Source organism: Delphinapterus leucas, chromosome 6 (assembly GCF_059928025.1).
Source record: "Delphinapterus leucas isolate spDelLeu-1000000601 "Yukka" chromosome 6, BTC_Dleu_Yukka2, whole genome shotgun sequence".
Classification (NCBI taxonomy): domain Eukaryota; kingdom Metazoa; phylum Chordata; class Mammalia; order Artiodactyla; family Monodontidae; genus Delphinapterus; species Delphinapterus leucas.
Window position 1 is genome coordinate 17816846 of NC_143134.1, and position 24683 is coordinate 17841528.

The 24683-nt window shown below is 36.3% G+C and overlaps 1 protein-coding gene across 1 annotated transcript in view; it reads right to left on the reverse strand.

Annotated features, from left to right (window-relative positions):
• Window positions 1-24683, reverse strand: part of FZD3 (frizzled class receptor 3) — a 90571-nt gene that overhangs the window by 13531 nt on the left and 52357 nt on the right. Inside the window, exons 4-5 of the mRNA XM_022594962.3 lie at window positions 7919-8067; window positions 3644-3877 (exon numbers count right to left, since the gene is read on the reverse strand). Of these exons, the coding sequence (XP_022450670.1) occupies window positions 3644-3877; window positions 7919-8067 (383 nt within the window). The remainder of the gene's footprint in view (window positions 1-3643; window positions 3878-7918; window positions 8068-24683) is intronic.

A 24683-nucleotide genomic window follows, 5' to 3' on the forward strand; every position in this document is an offset into this window, starting at 1 on the left:
GCCAAGATACCATGAAATGATGAGAAAACCATGGCCAAATATAGTGTTCACGTGTAAACTTAAAAACTGATGCAGAAAGAAATCGCCATGAGATGGCATGCCCACATTATTTCTAAAGTTGTTTGATAGATTTATTTGTCTCCTAATATGCACCGGGCTAGATACTGTAGGGGAATATACAAATGTCTGTCACCAAGTTCACATCCTCCAGAAACTGCAAACTTAGCCAAGGAAAAACAACTGTATTGAAAATAGGTCACACCGAAAGAATGATTAAAAAGCAATTAATTAACTGCCATGGATATGGGAATCAAGCAGGCCTTAAATTTTAATTTATTTTAATTTAATTTAATTTTAATTTATCAGAGATAAGAAAGGCCATTACAGGAGGTCATAGTATATCCCCTAGTTTCCATGACATTATACTTTCATAGATTCCTTCATATGTCTATAAGCACTTTCTCTGAATCACATGCTAGGCTATTCTTATTGTATTATTATTTCTTTTTTTTTAAAGGCACTTAATTTTTTTTTTAATTTTTAAAATTTTTGGCTGCGTTTGGTCTTCGTTGCTGCACGTGGGCTTTCTCTAGTTGTGGTGAGTGGGGGCTACTCTTCGTTGCGGTGCACGGGCTTCTCATTGCAGTGGCTTCTCTTGTTGCAGAGCACAAGCTCTAGGCGTGCAAGCTCAGTAGTTGTGGCTCGCGGGCTCTAGAGCACAGGCTCAGTATTTGTGGTGCGTGGGCTTAGCTGCTCTGCGGCATGTGGGATCTTCCAGGACCAGGGCTCAAACCCGTGTCCCCTGCATTGGCAGGCAGATTCTTAACCACTGTGCCACCAGGGAAGTCCCTCTTATTGTATTATTATCGTTACTGTATTTACCAAGGTCTTGTTCTTGGTCTGTTCTTTTTTTTATTAAGATTCAAGGAATTCTATCTCACAATTTTAATTACCAACTACCTTATATTAAAGATTATAAACTTTCTTATCTAAACTCCCATTCCATTCAGATTACTGACGCTGAAATCCCCCTATATTTAATTGCCTTCAGAAATTCTCTACTCAATATGAACTTATCTTGTATTACCATTCACTCATCCTACTTATCTCTGAGATATTTTCATGGGCCAATCTGATCTTCCCCTTTTCTGAAGTTCTATAACATTGATCATCTCTAATACTCACTGTTTTAATTATATGCTGGCTTGCACTATTTTTTAGTTGGTTCTTATGTATATGTCCTATCTTTCTCATAAGGTTATATTCTTCTAGAGTGCAGAAATTATACTTTAGCTTTCTTCTATATATCTCTTTATACACAGAATGCCACACGCATAAGAGCTGTATTCTAACTGTTCATTCCTTATTGAAAATGATAAGGCTAATAATGTCAAACATCAAATAATGCTGAGAGTCAGTTCATGGAGGGTGGTGTTGACAAAACGTACTCTGAAAGATTCTCTTATTTCCTCCCTCTTTATGAGTGTCTTAAGTTAAGACCTCTAAATTACTCTAGAAACTTCCCAACTGGGCTTACTTACAATCTCCTCTCCTATGCTGTTGTCCAAGTGATCTTCCTAAAATACAAATCTGATTTTATCACCCCAATGCTCAAAGTCTTCTAATAGTTTCTCATTGCTGTAAGGGAAAAAACTCCAAACTTCCCAGCATGTTTCATCTCCTACAGTTGCCCTGGTACTTAACTGCCCATTTGTCCTCCTTCCCTCCTCATATGCTGTTTCCTTTCTGAAATTTCCAACTGCCTCCTCTGAATCCTATTCAAATTAAAGTGCTATCCTGTTTGTGAACAAGACTTTCCATGGTGACTTAAATGGTTTTCTTCTCTGGAATCCCAAAGCACTTTGTACATGATTTTATCATACCCATTAAAGTATATTACTACCAACTGTTTACTCTTCTGTCTTCCATCTCTGTGTCCCTAGCACTTAGAAGAATGCTTTTTATTTAGGAGTGCTGAATGGAAGGAAAAGGCAGGAAAGAGAAGATCTTTGAATGTGATTAAAAAACAGGGCATTGGTGATGTCAGAAGTGGGTAAGAAGGTGAAAAAAACTAGAAATACAAGGAATGAAGGATGCAATTGGTAGAACGGAAATATTCAAAATATTCATTTCAAAAATCTGGCAAGGAAAAGAAAAAGAAATGGATAAAAGATAGAAAATATATGATAGTCAAAGAAAGGCTGCTCCTTTATAAAACATAGGGTAGCTGACCAAGTTAGAAGGCGAAAGAAAGCAAGTTGAGAGGACAAACCAGAAGGACTAAAAAGACAGTAAGTATAGGAATCATACCCTATACTAGGAGGACAGGGAACACTGAGAGAAAGGCTGGAATGAGACTGGAAGGATACAGGACAGCTGTAGAAACAGAGATGTTTCAAAGTGAACAAAGAATTTCAGGCATTATAATTTTCATTCTTTCAGTTTCCCAAACTAGAAATATTAAAAAAAAAATCTTTGGCACATTCCTTCTCTCCAATTGCTTTAATCCATCTCCAACTCCTATCACTTCATTTCTTCTTTTCAAATATCCTTCAGATCAGCTCTTCCTCTCTTGCCACTGCCACTGTTCTTCCATAAGCCTTCATCATCTCTCAGCTGAATTAATGCAAAGCTCCTAAGAAGTTTCTAATTCTAGTGTCTCCACCATCAAATTTAACAGGAAAGCACATCCAGCCCACTCTCAAACATTCTCTGTGAAGCTTTTTCCCATCCCCTTCCCCACCAGAATTAATCACCCCCTCGTCCAAGCAACTAAACAGGGGTTGGCCAACTATGGTCTGCCAGTCAAATGAGGCCCCTTGCTATTTCTGTAAATAGTTTTACTGGAACACAGCCATTCCCATTTTGACTACATATTGTCCATGGCTGCTTTCATGCTACAACAGCAGAAATGAATAGTTGCCAACAAAGACCATATGACCCACAAAGACTAAAGTTATTTATTATGTGGCTCTTTATAGAAAAAGTTTGCCAACCTCTGGACTATACTATTATATTTGCATTTTACTTTAATTATTAACTTATAATAATGATAATAAAAGTTGGTATCAGGCACTTACGGAGATGGGCACTGTTCCAAACAATTAGGTACATTATCTCATTTATTGTTTACAACATTGCTAAAGGGGCAAATATTATTACTATTTCCATTTTACAGATGAGGAAACTGAGGTTTATCATTCCAGACTCCATGCTTTTAATCACAACATGAATAATGACTACACTATCTTTCTTGAGCTTATTAAGAACAAAGATCATGCCTAAATCATCTTTGTATTCCCAGAGCCTAGCACAATGCCTGACATGGTAGGTATCCCATAACTGTTTGCCAAATTAATCTTACTAAAATAACCACTTTCACCCTGCCTTCTCCCTGATCAGTAATACCCGTCAATGACTCCATATTGCTTGCTGCATCGAGTCAAACTCTAAACTCCTCTGACTGGCATTAAGTCTGACCATAATCTGGGACAACTGTACCTAGGAAAGTTCAAAAACGTTAATAATGATCAACCTCTTTTTCAGAATTGGCTACTCTTCCAATAGTAGTAGTCACATTGGCTACTCGCCATGTGACTCTAATTCAGCACACGAAATAAACTAATCTACCAATAAAACTCACCTGCCATCACGGGATCTGTGGAGGCTGCCATGGTAGCTGCTCACTTTGCTGTGGACACTCCCTGCTTTGCTTCTCTGATCATCCACCATGGCCAGCTGAGTTGAAGAAGCATGTGTGGATGTTCCTTGAGTGGAAGTTCCTCTTGATTTTCTTATAATAGGAGTATTTGGATCCCTCAGGAGGGACTGAGCGAAATCAGGTTCCTGGAGTACCTGTCGGCTCTCATTCACTATCCTAGACAACAAAATACTAAGTTTAAGATACAGACTAACATCTCTACTTTTTTGACAAACTGATGTTATTCTTGAAATTAATTCCTTCCCAAATAATGTCTTTAGGACAGATATAAGGTAACACTGTTGGCCGAAGAGAGAATATAACAAAAATCTGTGTCAATCTGTTCCCAAAAGTGGTATGATAGAAAGAGGTTCGTATTAGAATAAGGAAATCAGGATTTTAGTTCCAACTCTGTCAGTAAATATGTAATCTTAGGCAACTCACTATCCCCTTTTCTTAATTTTCCTCATCTATAAACTGAAGGTACACAATTTCATCATTTCTAAAAAGTCCCTTTCAGCTAAAGAAATTTATCATTCTCAAGGACACTGAAATATTACAAAGGTACTATTATAAAGTAGAAATACTATTTTCTTGCATGGTTTATGGAAGTAGTAGAGGCCTCATCATGGCACAGACACATTTTTTAGTTTGTAAGAGCAGTTGTTTTAAGGTAACAAGTTGACTTTATGACAGAGCATTTGTCTAGTGCTGGAATAAACATGAATGATCATAATTAGAACAAAACATATGAAAAATTAATTTAAGCAAACATACAGTTAAGTCCCAGACCCATTAAAGGCTTAGGAAAAAAGAATTAAGGGGATGAATTATGTCCAGAGCAAAAGTTTTTCTTTTTTTTTTTTTTGTGGTACGAGGGCCTCTCACTGTTGTGGCCTCTCCCCTTGTGGAGCACAGGCTCCGGACGCGCAGGCTCAGTGGCCATGGCTCACGGGCCCAGCCGCTCCGCGGCATGTGGGATCTTCCCGGACCGGGGCACAAACCCGCGTCCCCTGCATTGGCAGGCAGACTCTCAACCACTGCGCCACCAGGGAAGCCCCAGAGCAAAAGTTTTTAACTGCTATGAAAGGGTTAAAAGCAGACAGATGTTCATGATGATGAACAAAGTGGTAGTTAATAAAAGAGCCAATTAAATATTTGCAAAGGTCAGTGTATCAGTTTGTGTAAATAATGACTATGAGAATCATACATAAAGTTAAAATTAGACAATTTCATTAAAAAAAACTCTCCAACATGTAAAGATTGGATCATAAATTGAGAAAGTGCATATATTCTAAGTTTTCGAATTAGAAAAAGATCATTGTTGTTATCCCGTTGTTGTTTTAGTGCTGGGGTAGAAGGGCTGAAAGAAGACTAATATTTGTTGAGTACCTGAATTGTGCCAGGTATTTTACATATACTCTCCTTTAATCTTTCTTAATAATGTTTTTATTATAGAGATTAAGTCCTAAAAAGATTAGATATCCATTAATAATAAATATTGTGATCCCCATTTTATAGATGAAGAAACTGAGGTTCTAAGGGATTAAGGGACTTTCCAAAAGTCATACAACAAAACAGCAGTTGGGGGTGTGAGGGAGGGAGATGCAAGAGGGAAGAGATATGGGGACATATGTATATGTATAACTGATTCACTTTGTTATAAAGCAGAAACTTTGACATACCACTGTAAAGCAATTATACTCTAATAAAGATGTTTAAAAAAACAGAAAACAGCAGTTGGGGATCAAACTTAAGTTTAAATGGCTTCAAAGACAATCATAAAGTAATGATAAAACATAATGTTTATGTATATGATAAAAACAAAATGTCAAAAACTAAATAGAATAAAGAACAACTCAAAGATAGTTAAAACAACATTTGTTCTTGTGTTATCAATGGCCCTATTCATATATACATACATCCCAAGTCACTCTGGATTGCTGAATTTGTTTTCTAAACTTATTTTTAAAAATTGGTTCAAACTGACTTCTGGTCATTCCAAAAATTTAATCCACCTTCAAATGGTGAAGGTCTGTCCCCTCATTTTACAAATAAGAAAACAGAGGTCCAGAGAAATTAAGTGCTGTGACCCAGATAATTCCAAAAGAAATTTCTAAAAATATTTCAATCAGTGTCAGAAATATTAGCATAAGCGCAGTCTTAAATGTGGCTTCACTCAGAGGAAGAACACTAATTTGATTTGCATAATTTTAGAAGCCAGTCTTTTGACACACAGTATAACAGAGGGGTTAAGAGCAGGCTAGAGTCAGACTGCTTGGGTGTGAATCTCAATTCTACCATTCACTAGCTATTAAACCTTGGTTCTATGCCTCAGTTTCTTATCTGTAAAATGACGATCTCCCTCACAAGGTTGTTTAGAGGATTAAATGATTTAATAATATGTAAAATGCTTAGGACAGTGCTTGGAGTATTAAGTGTGCTCAATTAATTGGTAACCATTATTATGATTACTCCATAGTCATTTCCCAAAGGCTCAACCAGACAAATGCTAGAAATGGCTGTAGGGTGCTCACACTCTTGAGGAGTGGTACCCTAGCCCAGAGCACTGGAGGGTCACAATGACTTTGTTGGGTTGCGAGGGTGGTCCATGGTTCCAGAAAACCAAATAGAAGGGTTCTTGGGAGTTCTAACCAGTTTCGAAAGGATTCTGACCCAACCAGGATCCCCCAAATAACTGGAAAGATTCCCCAAAAGGGTAGCTTGGGCTTAGCTCCATCTGGAGTTTCTAGCACAACAGAATTGTTGTATTACAGAATTGTTTGTGTATGGTCCAGAGATGACCAGGAATGTTTAATTCAAACCCTCAGAATTATGTTTTACTGTGATTAAAACATATTTTAAAATTTCAAAAAATATACAGATAAATCCCCCAAGGAAGGATGTTCCACAAAAAGCAAGGACTTGGCCTGTTTTGTATCCTACTGAATCCTTGGCATCCCAATATAGTTCAAAGCACACAGTAAACATTCATTAAAGACTTTCTCAAAGGATGAATTCTTAGGAAATACATTTTTGTTGTTGAATTCTTCTTTCCTTCTCTGCCCTATGAAACTGTATTTAAAGGGGAAATGCATTATCTGATATTACTAGCAGTAGTCTCAGATATGGTAATAAGAAATGTACACTTTAAAACTGTGATTTTAAAAAATCTCAATCTAATCGATGTAACAGAAGCTGCTAATTACTGGTATTTTAGAAAATACAGATCCTGCTAATGCAGTACTTTAAGTTGTATAAAAAAAGTACATTAACCCATACAAGACACAATAACATTTTAAATATCTTAAGAGTTTTATAGACTATCCCACCAAATCCATTTTCCATGGAACTTAGGTTAAGTAAAATCATAAGAATATAGACTCCACTAACTTAGAATATGCGATAATTCAAATATAGTATACATATAAGACTTATCCTTAGTAAACACTTTGAAGTCATTTGTTCCTTTGTGAATACTGCAGGGTCTTATTTTGTTTTGTTTTGTTTCATTAATTATGGGGTCAAAAAATTCAAGATTCCTCAAATATGCCCTGAGAAGACTGCTTTGGCACATCTTATATTTTACCATGACAGTCTAATATGCAATGTGGCCAACTATGAATTAAAATAATTTCTTTAACATACTCCAGTTTATCTACTAATATCATTTTGCTATTTTGGCTTTAACGTGTATCTCATGAGAATGGAATAACATGCTCTCTCTTTAAATGATTTATGGTACAACCTGGAAGAATGATGGACAGTTGGAAATGGAAGTCTAATCTAATACCTATGTGACTTCAGCCAAGGCACTTAACCTCTCTGTTCCTCAGTTTTCTCATCTGTAACACTGAGATGATAATACACACCAGTCCTCAGAGAAGTGTCAAGAAGATCAAATAAGAATATATATAAAATCATTAATTTGTTTTTAATTTTAAGAAGATTATAATTTGGATTTTTTAAAATAAAGATTGGTCTTCCCTCAAATATTCTGAATTAGTAAGGAATAGGCCTTAAGCCTGGTTCTACTTGGCTATCTTTTCTGAATAAGTTTTTAACTGTGATTTAAGGTTTAATCATAACTGGTGGAAGCTGAGGTTACAATCTTTTTGGAATACTTCCTCCAAATCCAAATTATTTTAACACAGGAAACACAAAGATATTGCGTAAATGTGAAGTTTGTGAACACCATGATAATTTACTTCAACTTACTCTTTTTTCCTACGACCATGAAAAAAACTGGCCCATTCAAAGCATGTCTTTTTGCTTCCAACCCAAAAAATGGAAGGAATACCAACTATGAGAGCCATCAGGTATTTCATCAGAAAGACAATCAGGTCTGGACGACTCATTTGAGTAACCTACAAGAAGGGAAAGAAAAATATCTTACACATATAAATAGAATTTTCTATTAAAGGCCATTATAAAATCTTTTAAATAAAATAAATAGTAAATAATTCTATAAGTCTGATATTTTCACTTACACAGTTCTATAGTTAATTTTCTTATTATATGGAAAAGACACACTACTTAAAATTTGACAACAAATTTATGTTCTATATTTTGAGTTCTATAGTCTTCTTATTAGCTCATACTGGATACCTTCTAAAGAAAAAGATTACTAATATAGAAAATATACCATGAACAGGAATAGAGGCTCAAATAATACCTATACTCTTCTTGGCCAATTTCACTCATCTTATCATTGGTCATCACAATATACAATTAGGAAAGTGTTAATCTTTCCCCCCCCATTTTATTAATTTCTGTTTTTATATTTAATATGCTCTTCCTCCTACCTACTTTCATGTTTACTTTGCTGGCTGTTTTCAAGCTTCCTCTTTAACCTATGAGTGAGTTTTTTAGTTTCTATTCAGATGAGTTTTTTTAAAAGTTCTCTTTATTGTTGATTTCAAGTTTAGTTACTGTGGTCATAGAATGTGGTCTATTTGATTCTGGTTACCTTAAATTTTGGGGACTTCTTTTGTGATTTAGGACACAGTCCATTTTAAAGTATTCCTCGTGTGCTCAAAAATAACGCTTACTCTCTATTTGTTGGGTACAAAATTTTCTATATGTATTAGATCAACTTTATTAGTTGTGTTGTTCAAATCTTCTATACAGGCATCCTCAGAGATATTGTAAGTCTAGTTCCAGACCACCACAATAAAGCAAATACCACAATAATGTGAGTCATGGGGATAATTCTGTTTCCCAGTGCATATAAAAGTTATGTTTACACTATAATGTAGTTGAATAAGTATGCAATATTTATTCATAAGTGTCTAAATAACAATGTTCATACCTTAATTAAAAAATACTTTATTGCTAAAAAATGCCAACCATCATTGAGCCTTCAATGAGTCGTGCTCCTTTTGTGTGGAGAGTCTCGCCTCAATGTTGAAGGCTGCTGACTGATCAGGGTGGTGGCTGCTGAAGGCTGGGTGGCCGTGACAATTTCTTAAAATAAGACCACAGTGAAGTGTGCCTCATCCATTGCCTCTTCCTTTCATGAACAATTTCTCTGTAGCAGGCAATGCTGTTTGAAAGCATTTTACCCAAAGTAGAACTTCTTTCAAAACTGGAGTCAAACCCTGCCACTTCTTAATCAACTAAGTTTATATAATATTCTAAATCCTCTGTTGTCATTTCAACAAGATCTTCACAGTATCTTCACCAGAAGCAGATTCCACCTTGAGAAGTCAGAGATTGTAGCAATTTAGTCACATCTTTGAGGCTGCACTTATAATTCTAGTTCTCTTGCTACTTCCACTACATCTGCAGTTGCTTCCTCCACTGAAGTCTTAAAGCCCTCCAAGTCATCCATGAGGGCTGGAATCAACTTCTTTCAAACTCCTGTTAATGTTGATATTTTGACCTCTTCCCATGAATCATGAATGTTCTTAATGGCATCCAGAATGGTGAATCCTTTCCAGAAGGTTTTCAATTGACTTTGCCCAGGTCCATCAGAGGAATCACTATCTATGGCAGCTATAGCTTCAGTGTAATTTCTTATGGGAATTCCCTGGTGGTCCAGTGGCTAGAACTTGGTGCTTTCACTGCAGTGGCCCGGGTTCAATCCCTGGTAGGGGAACTAAGATCCCACAAGCTGAGCAGCACGCGGCAAAAAAAAAAAAAAAGTGTATTTCTTAAATAATAAAGACTTGAAAGTTGAAATTACTCCTTGATCTGTGGGCTGCAGAGTGGATGTTGGGTAGGCAGGCATGAAAATAACATTAATCTTGTACATCTCCATCAGAGTGCTTGGGTGACCAGATGCATTGTCAATAAGCAGTAACATTTTCAAAGGAATCTTTTCTTTTCTGAGCAGTAGATCTCAACAGTGGGCTTCAGTAAACCATGTTGTAAACAGTTGTGCTGTCATCCAAACTTTGTTTTTCCATTTAGAGAGCACAGGCAGAGTAGATTTAGCATAATTCAGAATGGTAAATGAACATTAGCTTCAACTTAAAACTCACCAGCTACATTAGCCCTTAACAAGAGTCACCCTGTCCTTTGAAGCTCTCACGCCAGGCACTGACTTCTCCCCTCTAGCTATGAAAGTCCTGGCAGCATCCTCTTCCAATATAAGACTTTCATCTACATTGAAAATCTGTTGTTCAGTGCAGCCAGCCACCTTCATTAATTTTCTTAGCTAGATCTTTTGGATAACTTGCTGCAGCTTCTACATCAGCACTTGCTGCTTCACCTTGCACTTTTATGTTATAGAGATGGCCTCTTTCCTTAAATCTCATGAATCAACGTCTGCTAGCTTCAAACTTTTCTTCTGCAGCTTCCTCATCTCTCGGCCTTCATAGAATTGAAGAGAGTTAGGGCCTTGCTCTGGATTAGGCTTTGGTTTAAGGGAATGTTGTGGCTGGTTTGATCTCTATCCAGACCACTAAAACTTTCTCTATATTAGCAATAAGGCTTTCCCACTTTCTTATCATTAGTGTGTTCACTGGAATAGCACTTTTAATTTCCTTCGAGAACTTTCCCTTTGCGTTCACAACTTGGCTAACTGTTTTCAAGAGGCCTAACTTTTTGCCTGTTTCGACTTTCAACATGCCTTCCTCACTAGGCTTAATCATTTCTAGCTTTTCATTTCAAGTGAGAGATGTGCAACTCTCCCTTTCACTTGAACCCTTACAGACCACTGTTAAGGTTAGTTGGCCTGATTTCAATATTGTTGTGTCTAAGCTAATAGGGAGGTCCAAGGAGAGCCTTTTATATGCACATGGAAACCAAAAAATTCGTGTGACTTGCTTTATTGTGATATTTGCTTTATTGCAGTGGTCCGGAACCAAACCTGCAACATCTCTGAGGTATGTCTGTAATGTGAGAATTACCAAAATGTGACACAGAGACAGGAAGTGAGCAAATGCTGTTGGAAAAATGGTACCAACAAACTTGCTCAACACAGGGTTGCCACAAACCTTCAATTTGTAAAAAATGCATTATCTGCAAAGCACAATAAAGCGAAGTGCAATAAAACGAGGTACACGTTTTCCTGACTGATTTTCTGTTTACCTATCCATTTTAATAGAGGTATGCTAAACCGTGGGCTCATCAGTTTTCCTTCTAATCCTGTCATTTTTCACTTTTAAGCCTATGTTACGTGTTACATAAATGCTCTAGCTGCCCAATTTACTTTTTTAGTGCTCTTCACCTTTAACAGTATTTTATGTGACATTAATATTGCCACATCAGCTTTTTATTTCATCATACCAGCACATATTCAAGGTGTATCTTTTCCTATTTACCAATGTATTTCTTTCAAGTCTGTTTGGGTTATACTGCTGCTTTTAAACAATATATAGTTTACTCCTTCTAAAGTATAAACTCCATGAGGAGTTTTTTTCCCCAACGGTTTTATCCCCAGAGCCTAGACCAGTGTCTGGCACATAGTTAAGTGCACAATAAATACTCACATACATTTACAATATATACTTATACTTCGTATTATGAGAAAAAAATACATTGAAAATTATTCAGCACTGCTAGAGACTGGTTCAAGATGGCAGAGTAGGAGGACGTATACTCACTCCCTCTTGCGAGAGCACTGGAATCACAACTAACTGCTGAACAATCATCAACAGGAAGACACTGGAAATCACCAAAAAAGATACGCCACATCCAAAGACAAAGGAGAAGCCACAATGAGACGGTAGGAGGGGCGCAATCACAATAAAATCAAATCCCATAACTGCTGGGTGGGTGACTCACAAACTGGAGAACACTTATACCACAGAAGTCCATCCACTGGAGTGAAGGTTCTGAGCCCCACGTCAGGCTTCCCAACCTGGGGGTCCAGCAACTAGAGGAGGATTTCCTAAAGAATCAGACTTTGAAGGCTAGCTGGATTTGACTGTAGGACTTCAACAGGACGGTGGGAAACAGAGACTCCACTCTTGGAGGGCACACACAAAGCAGTGTGCACTTTGGGACCCAGGGGAAGGAGCAGTGACCCCAGGGGAGACTGAACCAGACCTAACTGCTACTGTTGGAGGGTCCCTTGCAGAGATAGGGGGTGGCTGTGTCTCACCATGAGGACAAGGACACTGGCAGCAAAAGAACTGGGAAGTGCTCCTTGACGTGAGCCCTCCCAGAGTCTGCCATTAGCCCCACCAAAGAGCCCAGGGAAGGCTCCAGTGTTGGGTCGCCTCAGGCCCAACAACCAACAAGGAGGGAACCCAGCCCCACCCATCAGGAGACAACAGGATTAGTGTTTTACTGAGCTCTGCCCACCAGAGCAACACCTAGCTCTACCCACCACCAGTCCCTCCCATCAGGAAACTTGCACAAGCCTCTTAGATAGCCTCATCCACCAGAGGGCAGAAAGCAGAAGCAAGAAGAACTATAATCCTGCAGCCTGTGGAACAAAAATCACATTCACAGAAAGACAGACAAGATGAAAAGGCAGAGGGCTATGTACCAGATGAAGGAACAAGATAAAACCCCAGAAAAACAACTAAATGAAGTGCAGATACGAAACCTTCCAGAAAAAAGAATTCAGAATGATGATACTGAAGATATTCCAGGACCTCAGAAAAAGAATGGAGGCAAAGATTGAGAAGATGCAAGAAATGTTTAACAAAGACCTAGAAGAATTAAAGAACAAACACCTCGAAGAATTAAAGAACAAACAAACAGAGATGAACAATACAATAACTGAAATTAAAAATACACTACAAGGAATCAATAGCAGAATAACTGAGGCAGAAGAACGGATAAGTGACCTGGAAGACAGAATGGTGGAATTCACTGCTGTGGAACAGAATAAAGAAAAAAGAATGAAAAGAAATGAAGACAGCCTGAGGGACTTCTGGGGCAACATTAAATGCAACAACATTCGCATTATAGGGGTCCCAGAAGGAGAAGAGAGAGAGAAAGGACCCAAGAAAATATTTGAAGAGATTATAGTCAAAAACTTCCCTAACATGGGAAAGGAAATAGCCACTCAAATCCAGGAAGCACAGAGAGTACCAGGCAGGATAAACCCAAGGAGAAACACACCGAGACACACAGTAATCAAACTGATAAAAATTGAAGACAAAGAAAAATTACTGAAAGCAACAAGGGAAAAACAACAAATAACATACAAGGGAACTCCCATAAGGTTAACAGCTGATTTCTCAGCAGAAACTCTACAAGCAAGAAGGGAGTGGCATGATATACTTAAAGTGATGAAAGGAAAGAATCTACAACCAAGATTACACTACCCAGCAAGGATCTCATTCAGATTCGAAGGAGAAATCAAAAGCTTTACAGACAAGCAAAAGCTAAGAGAATTCAGCATCAAGACCCATATATATGCTGTCTACAAGAGACCCACTTCAGACCTAGGGACACATACAGACTGAAAGTGAGGGGATAGAAAAAGATATTCCATGCAAATGGAAATCAAAAGAAAGCTGGAGTAGCAGTACTCATAAACGATAAAATAGACTTTAAAACAAAGAATGTTACAAGAGACAAGGAAGGACACTACATAATGATCAAGGGATCAATCCAAGAAGAAGATATAGCAATTGTAAATATATATGCACCCAACATAGGAGCACCTCAGTACATAAGACAACTGTTAACAGCTATAAAAGAGGAAATCGACAGTAACACAATAATAGTGGGGGACTTTAACACCTCACTTACACCAATGGACAGATCATCCAAAATGAAAGTAAATAAGGATACAGAAGCTTTAAATGACACAACAGACCAGATAGATTTAATTGATATTTATAGGACATTCCATCCAAAAACAGCAGATTACACTTTCTTCTTAAGTGCACATGGAACATTCTCCAGGATAGATCACATCCTGGGTCATAAATCAAGCATCAGTAAATTTAAGAAAATTGAAATCATATCAAGCATCTTTCCTGACCACAATGTTATGAGATTAGAAATCAATTACAGGGAAAAAAACACAAAAACATGGAGGCTAAACAATATGTTACTAAATAACCAAGGGATCACTGAAGAAATCAAAGAGGAAGTCAAAAAATACCTAGAGACAAATTACAATGTAAACACAATGATCCAAAACCTATGGGATGCAGCAAAAGCAGTTCTAAGAGGGAAGTTTATAGCAGTACAAGCCTACCTCAAGAAACAAGAAAAATCTCAAATAAACAATCTAACCTTACACCTAAAGGAACTAGAGAAAGAAGAACAAACAAAACCCAAAGTTAGCAGAAGGAAAGAAATGATAAAGAATAGAGCAGAAATAAATGAAATAGAAACAAAGAAAACAATAGCAAAGATCAATAAAACTAAAAGCTGGTTCTTTGAGAAGATAAACAAAATTGATAAACCATTAGCCAGACTCATCAAGAAAAAGAGGGAGAAGACTCAAATCAATAAAATTAGAAATGAAAAAGGAGAAGTTACAACAGACACCACAGAAATACAAAGCATCCTAAGAGACTACTACAAGCAATTCTATGCCCATAAAATGGAAAACCTGGAAGAAATGGACAAATTTTTAAAAAGGTATAACCTTCGAAGACTGAACCAGGAAGAAACAGACGCTATGCGCAGACAAATCACAAGTAATGAAATTGAAACTGTGATTAAAAATCTTTCAACAAACAGAAGTCCAGGAGCAGATGGCTTCACAGATTAATTCTATCAAAGATTTATAGAAGAGCTAACACCCATCCTTCTCAAACTCTTCCAAAAAACTGCAGGGGAAGGAACACTCCCAAACTCACTCTATGAGGCCACCGTCACCCTGATACCAAAACCAGACAAACGTACTACAAAAAAAGAAAATTACAGACCAATATCACTGATAAATATAGATGCAAAAATCCTCAACAAAATACTAGCAAACAGAATCCAACAACACATTAAAAGGATCATACACCATGATCAAGTGGAATTTACCCCAGGGATGCAAGGATTCTTCAATATACACAAATCAATCAATGTGATACACCATATTAAGAAACTGAAGAATAAAAACCATATGATTATCTCAACAGATGCAGAAAAAGCTTTTGACAAAATTCAACACCCGTTTATGATAAAAAACTCTCCAGAAAGGGGGCACAGAGGGAACCTACCTCAACATAATAAGGGCCATATATGACAAACCCACAGCAAACATCATTCTCAATGGTGAAAAACTGAAAGCATTTCCTATAAGATCAGGAACAAGCCAAGGATGTCCACTCTTCACCACTATTATTCAACATAGTTTTGGAAGTCCTAGCCAGGGCAATCAGAGAAGAAAAAGAAATAAAAGGAATACAAATTGGAAAATAAGAAGTAACTGTCACTGTTTGCAGATGACATGATACTATACATAGAGAATCCTAAAGATGCCACCAGAAAACTACTACAGCTAATCAATGAATTTGGTAAAGTTGCAGGATACAAAATTAATGCACAGAAATCTCTTGCATTCCTATACACTAACGATGAAAAATCTGAAAGAGAAATTAAGGAAACACTCCCATTTACCACTGCAACAAAAAGAATGAAATATGTAGGAATAAACCTACCTAGGGAGACAAAAGACCTGTATGCAGAAAACTATAAGACACTGATGAAAGAAATTAAAGAGGATACAAACAGATGGAGAGATATACCATGTTCTTGGATTGGAAGAATCAACATTGTGAAAATGACTATACTACCCAAAGCAATCTACAGATTCAATGCAATCCCTATCAAATTAGCAATGGCATTTTTTACGGAACTAGAACAAAATATCTTAAAATGTATAGGGAGACACCAAAGACCCCGAATAGCCAAAGCAGTCTTGAGGGAAAAAAACGGAGCTGGAGGAATCAGACTCCCTGACTTCAGACTATACTACAAAGCTACAGTAATCAAGACAACATGGTACTGGCACAAAAACAGAAACATAGATCAATGGAACAAGATAGAAAGCCCAGAGGTAAACCCACGCACCTATGGTCAACTAATCTATGACAAAGGAGGCAAGGATATACAACGGAGAAAAGATAGTCTCTTCAATAAGTGGTGCTGGGAAAACTGGACAGCTACGTGTAAAAGAATGAAATTAGAACATTCTCTAACACCATACACAAAAATAAATCAAAATGGATTAGAGACTTAAATGTAAGACTGGACACTATAAAACTCTTAGAGAAAAACATAGGAAGAACACTCTTTGACATAAATCACAGCAAGATCTTTTTTGATCCATCTCCTAATGGAAATAAAAACAAAATGGAATGGAAATAAAAACAAAATGGAATCGAAATAAAAATAAACAAATGGGGCCTAATGAAACTTAAAAGCTTTTGCAAAGCAAAGGAAACTACAAACAAGACGAACAGACAACCCTCAGAATGGGAGAAAATATTTGCAAATGAATCAATGGACAAAGGATTAATCTCCAAAATATATAAACAGCTCATGCAGCTCAATATTAAAGAAACAAACAACCCAATCCAAAAATGGGCAGAAGATCTAAATAGACATTTCTCCAAAGAAGACATACAGATGGCCAAGAAGCACATGAAAAGCTGCTCAACATCACTAATTATTAGAGAAATGCAAATCAAAACTACAATGAGGTATCACCTCACACCAGTTAGAATGGGCATCATCAGAAAATCTATGAACAACAAATGCTGGAGAGGGTGTGGAGAAAAGGGAACCCCTCTTGCACTGTTTGTTGGTGGGAAGGTAAACTGATACAGCCACTATGAAGAAAAGTATGGAGGTTCCTTAAAAAACTAAATACAGAATTACCATATGACCCAGCAATCCCACTACTGGGCATACACCCAGAGAAAACCATAATTCAAAAAGACAAATGCACCCCAATGTTCATTGCAGCACTATTTACAATAGCTAGGTCATAGAAGCAACTTAAATGCTCATCAACAGACGAATGGATAAAGAAGATGTGGTACATATATACAATAGAATATTACTCAGCCATTAAAAGGAACGAAATTGCATTTTGTAGAGATGTGGATGGATCTAGAGACTGCCATACAGAGTGAAGTAAGTCAGAACGAGAAAAACAAATATTGTATATTAACGCATATATGTGGAACCTAGACAAATGGTACAGATGAACCGGTTTGCAGGGCCGAAATAGAGACACAGATATAGAGAACAAATGTATGGACACCAAGGGGGTAAAGCGGCGGGGTGGTGGTGGTGGTGTGATGAATTAGGAGACTGGGATTGGCATATACTAATATGTATAAAATGGAAAACTAATAAGAACCTGCTGTATAAAAAAATAAATAAAATTCAAGAAAAAAGAACAGTCTAAATGAGCAACAACAGCAAAGGGACAAGTAAATATGGATTATTTTGCAACCGCTAAAGATCGTAAATATGGAAACTACGTAGCAACTTGGAAAATAGCTTATAGGGTAATGTTACTTTAAGTAACCAGGATACATATGTATGCATACACCATGATTCAACTATTTTAAATTTTGTTTTCAAAATGAGACAAAAGGAAAACTAAAAACAATATGGTTAGAGAGTGAGATTTTGAGGCTTTTATTTCTTTTTAAAGTTTGCTCTAATGTACTATTTTGTTTGTGCTATGAATAAAAATCAAGGTGGAGCAGTACAAAAAAAAAAATTATTCAGCACCTCCATCTCCTTGAACAAGATTATGCTCCTAGCACACTTTAGCTACCTATACTCGTTATTATTTTCCCGACATTCAGAACAACCTTTACAAAAAGAACTGGTTCTGTTATTATTATTGTTAATTAACTTTGCCAAAAAGTACACTCGACTCCTATCTTTGGCGTTCTCTTTTCTTCTTGCTAAAGGATGCCCTTTAGAAATTCTTACAGATAGGGTATGCCAGAGATAAATTATTTTAGTCTTTGCCCAAAAATGTCTTTATCTTGTCCTCAATCTTGAATGGTGGTTTAGATGGATAAAGTCATCATCTCTCAGCATTTTAAAGACATTTATTCATTAGCTTCTATGATTGCTGTTGAAAAGCTTGCATAATTGATAATCTTTTGGAGATTTATTTCTTCTGGTAGCTTTTAAGTTTGTCTCTATCATTCTGTCTTATAGTTGCAATGAATGTTTCTCATTGTGATTGGTTTTTATTTGTCCTGCTTAGTATGCAGAGTGTACATTTAATCTGAGAACTCAAGTTTTCAATTCTGAAAAATTCAAAGACATTAGCACTTTAGTTATCACTTCTTAGTCATTCTTATGGTCTCCTGTTCTAGAACTCCCGTAAGATGTATATTGAAGTCCCTCTACCTAATTTTTAAAATATCTCTTAATGGCATAATTAGATAATTTTGAGTATTTTATGTCTCTCTGCATTCTGCATTCTGGGTGATCTCTTCAGAACAATTTTCCATTTCACTAATTCGCTCTTCAATCATGTCTACTTTAGAGTTCATTCCATCTATTGACTTAATTCCCATAACTTCATTTCTAAGCTAATTGGTTTTTATATTTGTCTATTCTTATTTCATTTCTGCTAATTTATCATAATTTCTTATTCCTTTAAAGTGGTTTTTATTATTTATCTTTTGAAGAATCCTAAACATACTTATTTTAAAAATAAGTCTTTAAAAAATTTTATTACTTTTATTTCATCTGGGAGTGAATCCATCTTCTGTTTTTATTGGACGTCTTTCTAGGTTTAGCTTTTCTGTTTCATTGTGCTTTGGAATTTTAGTTTACAGATCTTGCATGAGAGAGTTCTCCCTCTGTCTTTCTCTCTCCCTCACTCCCTCCATATATCTCACCTGTTTCATTCCTTTTTTGTCTTCACCAGTACCCATGAGGCCCTAGTTAAAAACCAAGTCTAATATTCGTGACTGCACACTCCAGATATTATCAGGTACTGCAGGTTCAGGGACTGAGTCATTGCAGTTTGGCCCTCCTACATCTCTAGATAAGTATTTTAAGCATTTTTATACTATATACAGCTTCAGAGAACAGTTGTACCTTTTATACAAACTTCCTTTCAGGAGCAGGAGAGTCCCATTTCCAATTCCTACTTTTAACCAGTGCACCTAGTTCTGGTCCGGACTCCCATGTGACACTTTTACCTCCCTATATCCCATATAAAATGAATGCCCTAGCCACCTCCAGCAACTTCAGACCTAGATTCTAGTAGCCCCTGTTTTTATCTCTAGTCATCATTTTGCATTTCTATTCTACAAATTAGTTTATTTTGCCTCTTAGGCTGACTCTGTTTAAAATTTTTTCTTATTACATTTTATCTCTAACTGGCACATGATTATAGTTGGACTGGTAAGTTCAAAACATGGAACTTAAACCACAGTCATAACCTGCAGTTAAGGTGTAATTCCTTTAAGATTTACATAAAAGTCAAACAACAAATATTTATGGATTATCTACTACTCTAAGAATAATGTTATTCAAAAAGCCCCATGAGACTTATAAACAGAAGTAAGGTTTGACTAGTGTTCCCACCAAGCTGATAATCTAGATGAAAATACAAATTAAAGAAATCATAGAATAGTTAAGAACTAAAATTAGGAAGAGTCACTAAAAGCATGATCACCTAATCTATGACAAAGGAGGCAAGAATATACAATGGAGAAAAGACAGCCTCTTCAATAAGTGGTGCTGGGGGCTTCCCTGGTGGCGCAGTGGTTGAGAGTCCGCCTGCCGATGCAGGGGACACGGGTTCGTGCCCCGGTCTGGGAAGATCCCACGTGCCGCGGAGCAGCTGGGCCCGTGAGCCATGGCTGCTGAGCCTGCGCGTCCAGAGCCTGTGCTCCGCAACGGGAGAGGCCACAACAGTGAGAGGCCCGCATACCGCAAAAAAAATAAGTGGTGCTGGGAAAACTGGATAGCTACATGTAAAAGAATGAAATTAGAACATTCTCTAACACCATGCACAAAAATAAATCAAAATGGATTAGAGACCTAAATGTAAGACCAATTACTGCAAAACTCTTAGAGGAAAACACAGGCAGAACACTCTCTGACATAAATAGCAGCAAGATCTTTTCTGATCCCCCTCCGAGAGTAATGAAAATAAAAACAAAAATAAACAAATGGGACCTAATTAAACTTAAAAGCTTTTGCACAGCAAAGGAAACCATCAACAAAATGAAAAGAAAACCCACAGAATGGGAGAAAATATTTGCAAAAGACGTCACCAACAAGGGATTAATCTCCAAAATATACAAACAGCTCATGCAGCTCAATATCAAAAAGAAAAACAACCCAATCAAAAAATGGGCAGAAGATCTAAATAGATATTTCTCCAAAGAAGACATACAGATGGCCAAGAGGCACATGAAGACATGCTCAACATCACTGATTATTAAAGAAATGAAAATCAAAACTACAAAGAAATATCACCTCACCAGTTAGAATGGCCATCATCAAAAAATCCACAAACAATAAATGCTGGAGAGGGTGTGGAGAAAAGGGAACCCTCCTACACTCTTGGTGGGAATGTAAACTGGTACAGCCACTATGGACAACAGAATGGAGATTCCTTAAAAAACTAAAAACAGTGCTATCATATGATCCAGCAAACTCACTCCTGGACATATATCTGAAGAAAACCATAATTCAAAAGGATATATGCACCCCAATGTTCATTGAAGCACTATTTACAATACCCAGGACATGGAAGCAACCTAAATGTACATTGACAGAGGAATGGATAAAGAAGATGTGGTACATATATACAATGGAATATTACTCAGCCATAAAAAAGAGCGAAATAAAGCCACTTGCAGTGACATGGATGGACCTAGAGATTGTCATACTGAGTGAAGCAAGTCAGACAGAGAAGGACAAATATGATACCGTTTATATGTGGAATCTAAAAAAATGGTACAAATGAACCTATTTACAAAACAGAAATTGAGTCACAGATGTAGAAAACAAACTTATGGTTACCAAGGGGGAAAGGGGGGGGGAGGATAAATTGGGAGACTGGGATTGACATCTACACACTACTATATGTAAAATAGATAACTAATAAGAACCTACTGGGCTTCCCTGGTGGCGCAATGGTTGACAGTCCGCCTGCCGACGCAGGGGACATGGGTTTGTGCCCCGGTCTGGGAAGATCCCACATGCTGTGGAGCAGCTGGGCCTGTGAGCCATGGCCGCTGAGCCTGCACGTCCGGAGCCTGTGCTCCGCAACGGGAGAGGCCACAACAGTGAGAGGTCCGTGTACGGCAAAAAAAAAAAAGAACCTACCGTATAGCACAGGGAACTCTGTGATGTGTAATGACCTATATGGGAATAGAAACTGAAAAAGAGTTGGATATATGTATAACTGACTCACTTTGACGTACAGCAGAAACTAACACAACATTGTAAATCAACTATACTTCAATAAAAAAAATAATTAAAAAAAAAAAAGAATCACTAAAGCAGATCACAAATAACCTTCTCATTAACAAATACAATGGCTTCTTGTTGGCTTTCTTTTTTTAAACACTTCTACATAGTATCAGTTATTGATGACCATCTCAGACTTTACAAAACTTTCATCTTCCCAGCTTCTACGATACTGCATAGTCGGGTTTAATCTCCTAATCAGGCATTACCCTTTCTTCTTGACCTCCTACTCCTGCTCTACTACCCTTTCATCCCCCACTACCCTCTATATAGGTGTTCTTAAAGTCACTCCTTAATTCTCTCTATACTTTCAACTTATCATTTAGACTTAGAAGTCATCTAGTCTTACTTTTTACCTAACAAATTAATTTGCTTTTAATTTAGTTGTTCTATGTATATAATCAGTACAGTGGTTATGATAAAATACAAAGCTGTCTCTTCCATGTTCAAACAGCTCTAGCCATTCTGCCCTTCTGTCCTAGTTCTGCCCTCTGGAGCTACAGAGAATAAGACTAGTCAATTTAATATGATACCCTTAAAAGAAAGAAAAAACAAAACAAAACACACTAGTATAATAACTGGGAACAAAGAGACAAAAAGACTATCCAGAAAATCCAAGAGAAACTGAAAAACAAAAAGAAACAATCAAAGGATTCAGTGACTAGGTTGGACAAGATTAATATGCAAAAACTGAATGTTTTCCTATATACCACCAATAACCAGAAAAGAAACATAATGAAAACAATTTCATTTATAATATCAACAAAAACTATAAAACACCTAGGAATAAACCTAACAAGAAAGAAAAAGAAAATAATAAAATGCTATCAAAGGACATAGAAAAAAACTGAAGTAAATGGATTAAATACTCCATATTTCTATATGGAAATATTCAACGATTTAAAGATGTCAACTCAATTATCCCCCAAATTAATCCTATAATCCTATAAAGTTGATGCAATCCAAAAAGATCAGTAGGATTTTTCACAGAACATGGAAAGTTAAGTATTTCAAATAAATGGGGAAAAGATAGACTATTTAATAAGTGACGTTGAAATGGCTGGCAGTCTACCTGGAAACAAAACAATTTAGATGCCACCTCGCACAATAAAGAAAAATAAAATCTAGAGAGATAAAAGCAAATTATAGAAGTATGAAAAGAATTAAGAACATTTTTATAATGGGGGGTGCAGAAGGCCCTTTTTAAAGAGTAATATGAAATAAAGAAGTTAAAAAAGGAAAAGATGGATAGTTTTGATTATTAAAAACTTAAAACTTCTGCAGAACAATAAACCGTAAGTCAAATTAATAGACTAATAGTTAACTAAGAATATTAACTGTGTTATCCATCAATAAAGTAAAAAGAAATGGAAGGAAGTAATGAAGATAAAAGAAGAAATTAAGTAATTTCAAGACCAAAAAACAAATTAATAAACCCCAAACTTCAATATTTGAAAAAAAATTCTCTAGCCTGATCAAAACAACAAAGGGACGAAAACAGCAAATACACACACACACATATATGCACACACACAGAGAAATGATAATAAGTAAAAAATTACAAAGAGAACAAAACTAAAATAATCTTAAGAGATTACTTTGCTCAATTCCATTTCAATAAACTTAAAAATTAATGAAAACAAATGACAGAAAAATATTGAAAAAACTGATTCCAGAAGCAAGAACACTGCACCTACCTCAACATACTCTATAAAACAATAAAACTATATATGTCTCATTTATGAACTTGTATGCAAACAGAATTCAACAGCAAATTCAAAGAATAAGTCATGACCAAATATAGAAATGGAAGGACACTTCAATATTAGGAAACTGATTTATAAATTCAACACATTGTTGGATCAACAGGAAGATATATATAATCATTTTCACGTATGCCAAAAAGGCGTTTGACAAAATTAAGAATCTATTCTTGGCTTTTAAATACTGTAATAAAATACATACAGATGATGACTAAGCCCTTAAGGTGACAAAATAATTCTATCATGCTTAAAGGGAACACCAAAGGCACTAAATATTTGCATTAAAGTCAGGAATACAAGAACAGTATTTACCACCACCACTCTTTCGTTTTTTTCTGGTGAGCTTATTTTTTTTTTCTTTTTTAAAATTTTTGTTGAAACATAGTTGCTTTACAATGTTGTATTAGTTTCTACTGCACAGCAGTCCCTCAGCCATATGTATACACATATCCCCTTTTTTGGATTTCCTTTCCATTTAGGTCACCACCACCACTCTTAACCTTGTTTCAACAGTTCTAACAGACTGCAATTAAACAAAAGAAATAAATTAAGGGTATAAAAACTACAAAGAGGGAGATAAAATTATTATTTATAAATAATAATAATTTTATTCCTGAAAAAGCTGAGAATAAAGTAAAAACTATTATATATCATAAGCAAGGTCACTAGGTAAAAAGTAAAATACAGAAATCATATATACGATCATATATATATATATATATATATATATATATATATATGTTAGTAGGTAAAAGAAAGAAAAGTCTTCATTTGCCACTGTTATGGGTCCTCCTAAAATTCACATGTTGAAACCCTAACTCCCGTACCTCAGAATGTGATTTATTAGAGATAGAGCCTTTAAAGAGGTAATTAAGGTTAAATGAGGTTATATGGGTGAGCCCTAAACCAATCTGATTGATGTCCTTATAAGAAGAGGAAATTTGGAAACATAGATACCAGGGATACACCATGTGAGAAAAGATCATATGAGGAAAAAGACCACCAGAAAAAACCATGTGAGGAAATACTAAGAGAGTGGCCCCCCGGAAGCCAAGAAGAAAGGCCACAGAGGAGATGGACTATGCTGGCACCTTGATCTTAGACTTCCAGTCTCCAAAACTGTGAGAAAATAAATTTCTGTTGTTTAAGCCACCCAGTCTGTGAAACCTTGTTATGGTAGCCCTAGCAAACGAATACAACCATAGTAACAAAAGAGATAAAACACCTAGGAATACATTTAATAAGAAAAATGAGTGATGTATTTGAAGAAGCTTTAAAACGTATTTCCTTTAAAATGTTCTTTGCTAGAAAGAATCACTATCATAAAAATGCAAATCTCCTTGATTTAGTCATAAATTTGAACACAATTCCAATAAAAATACCAACAT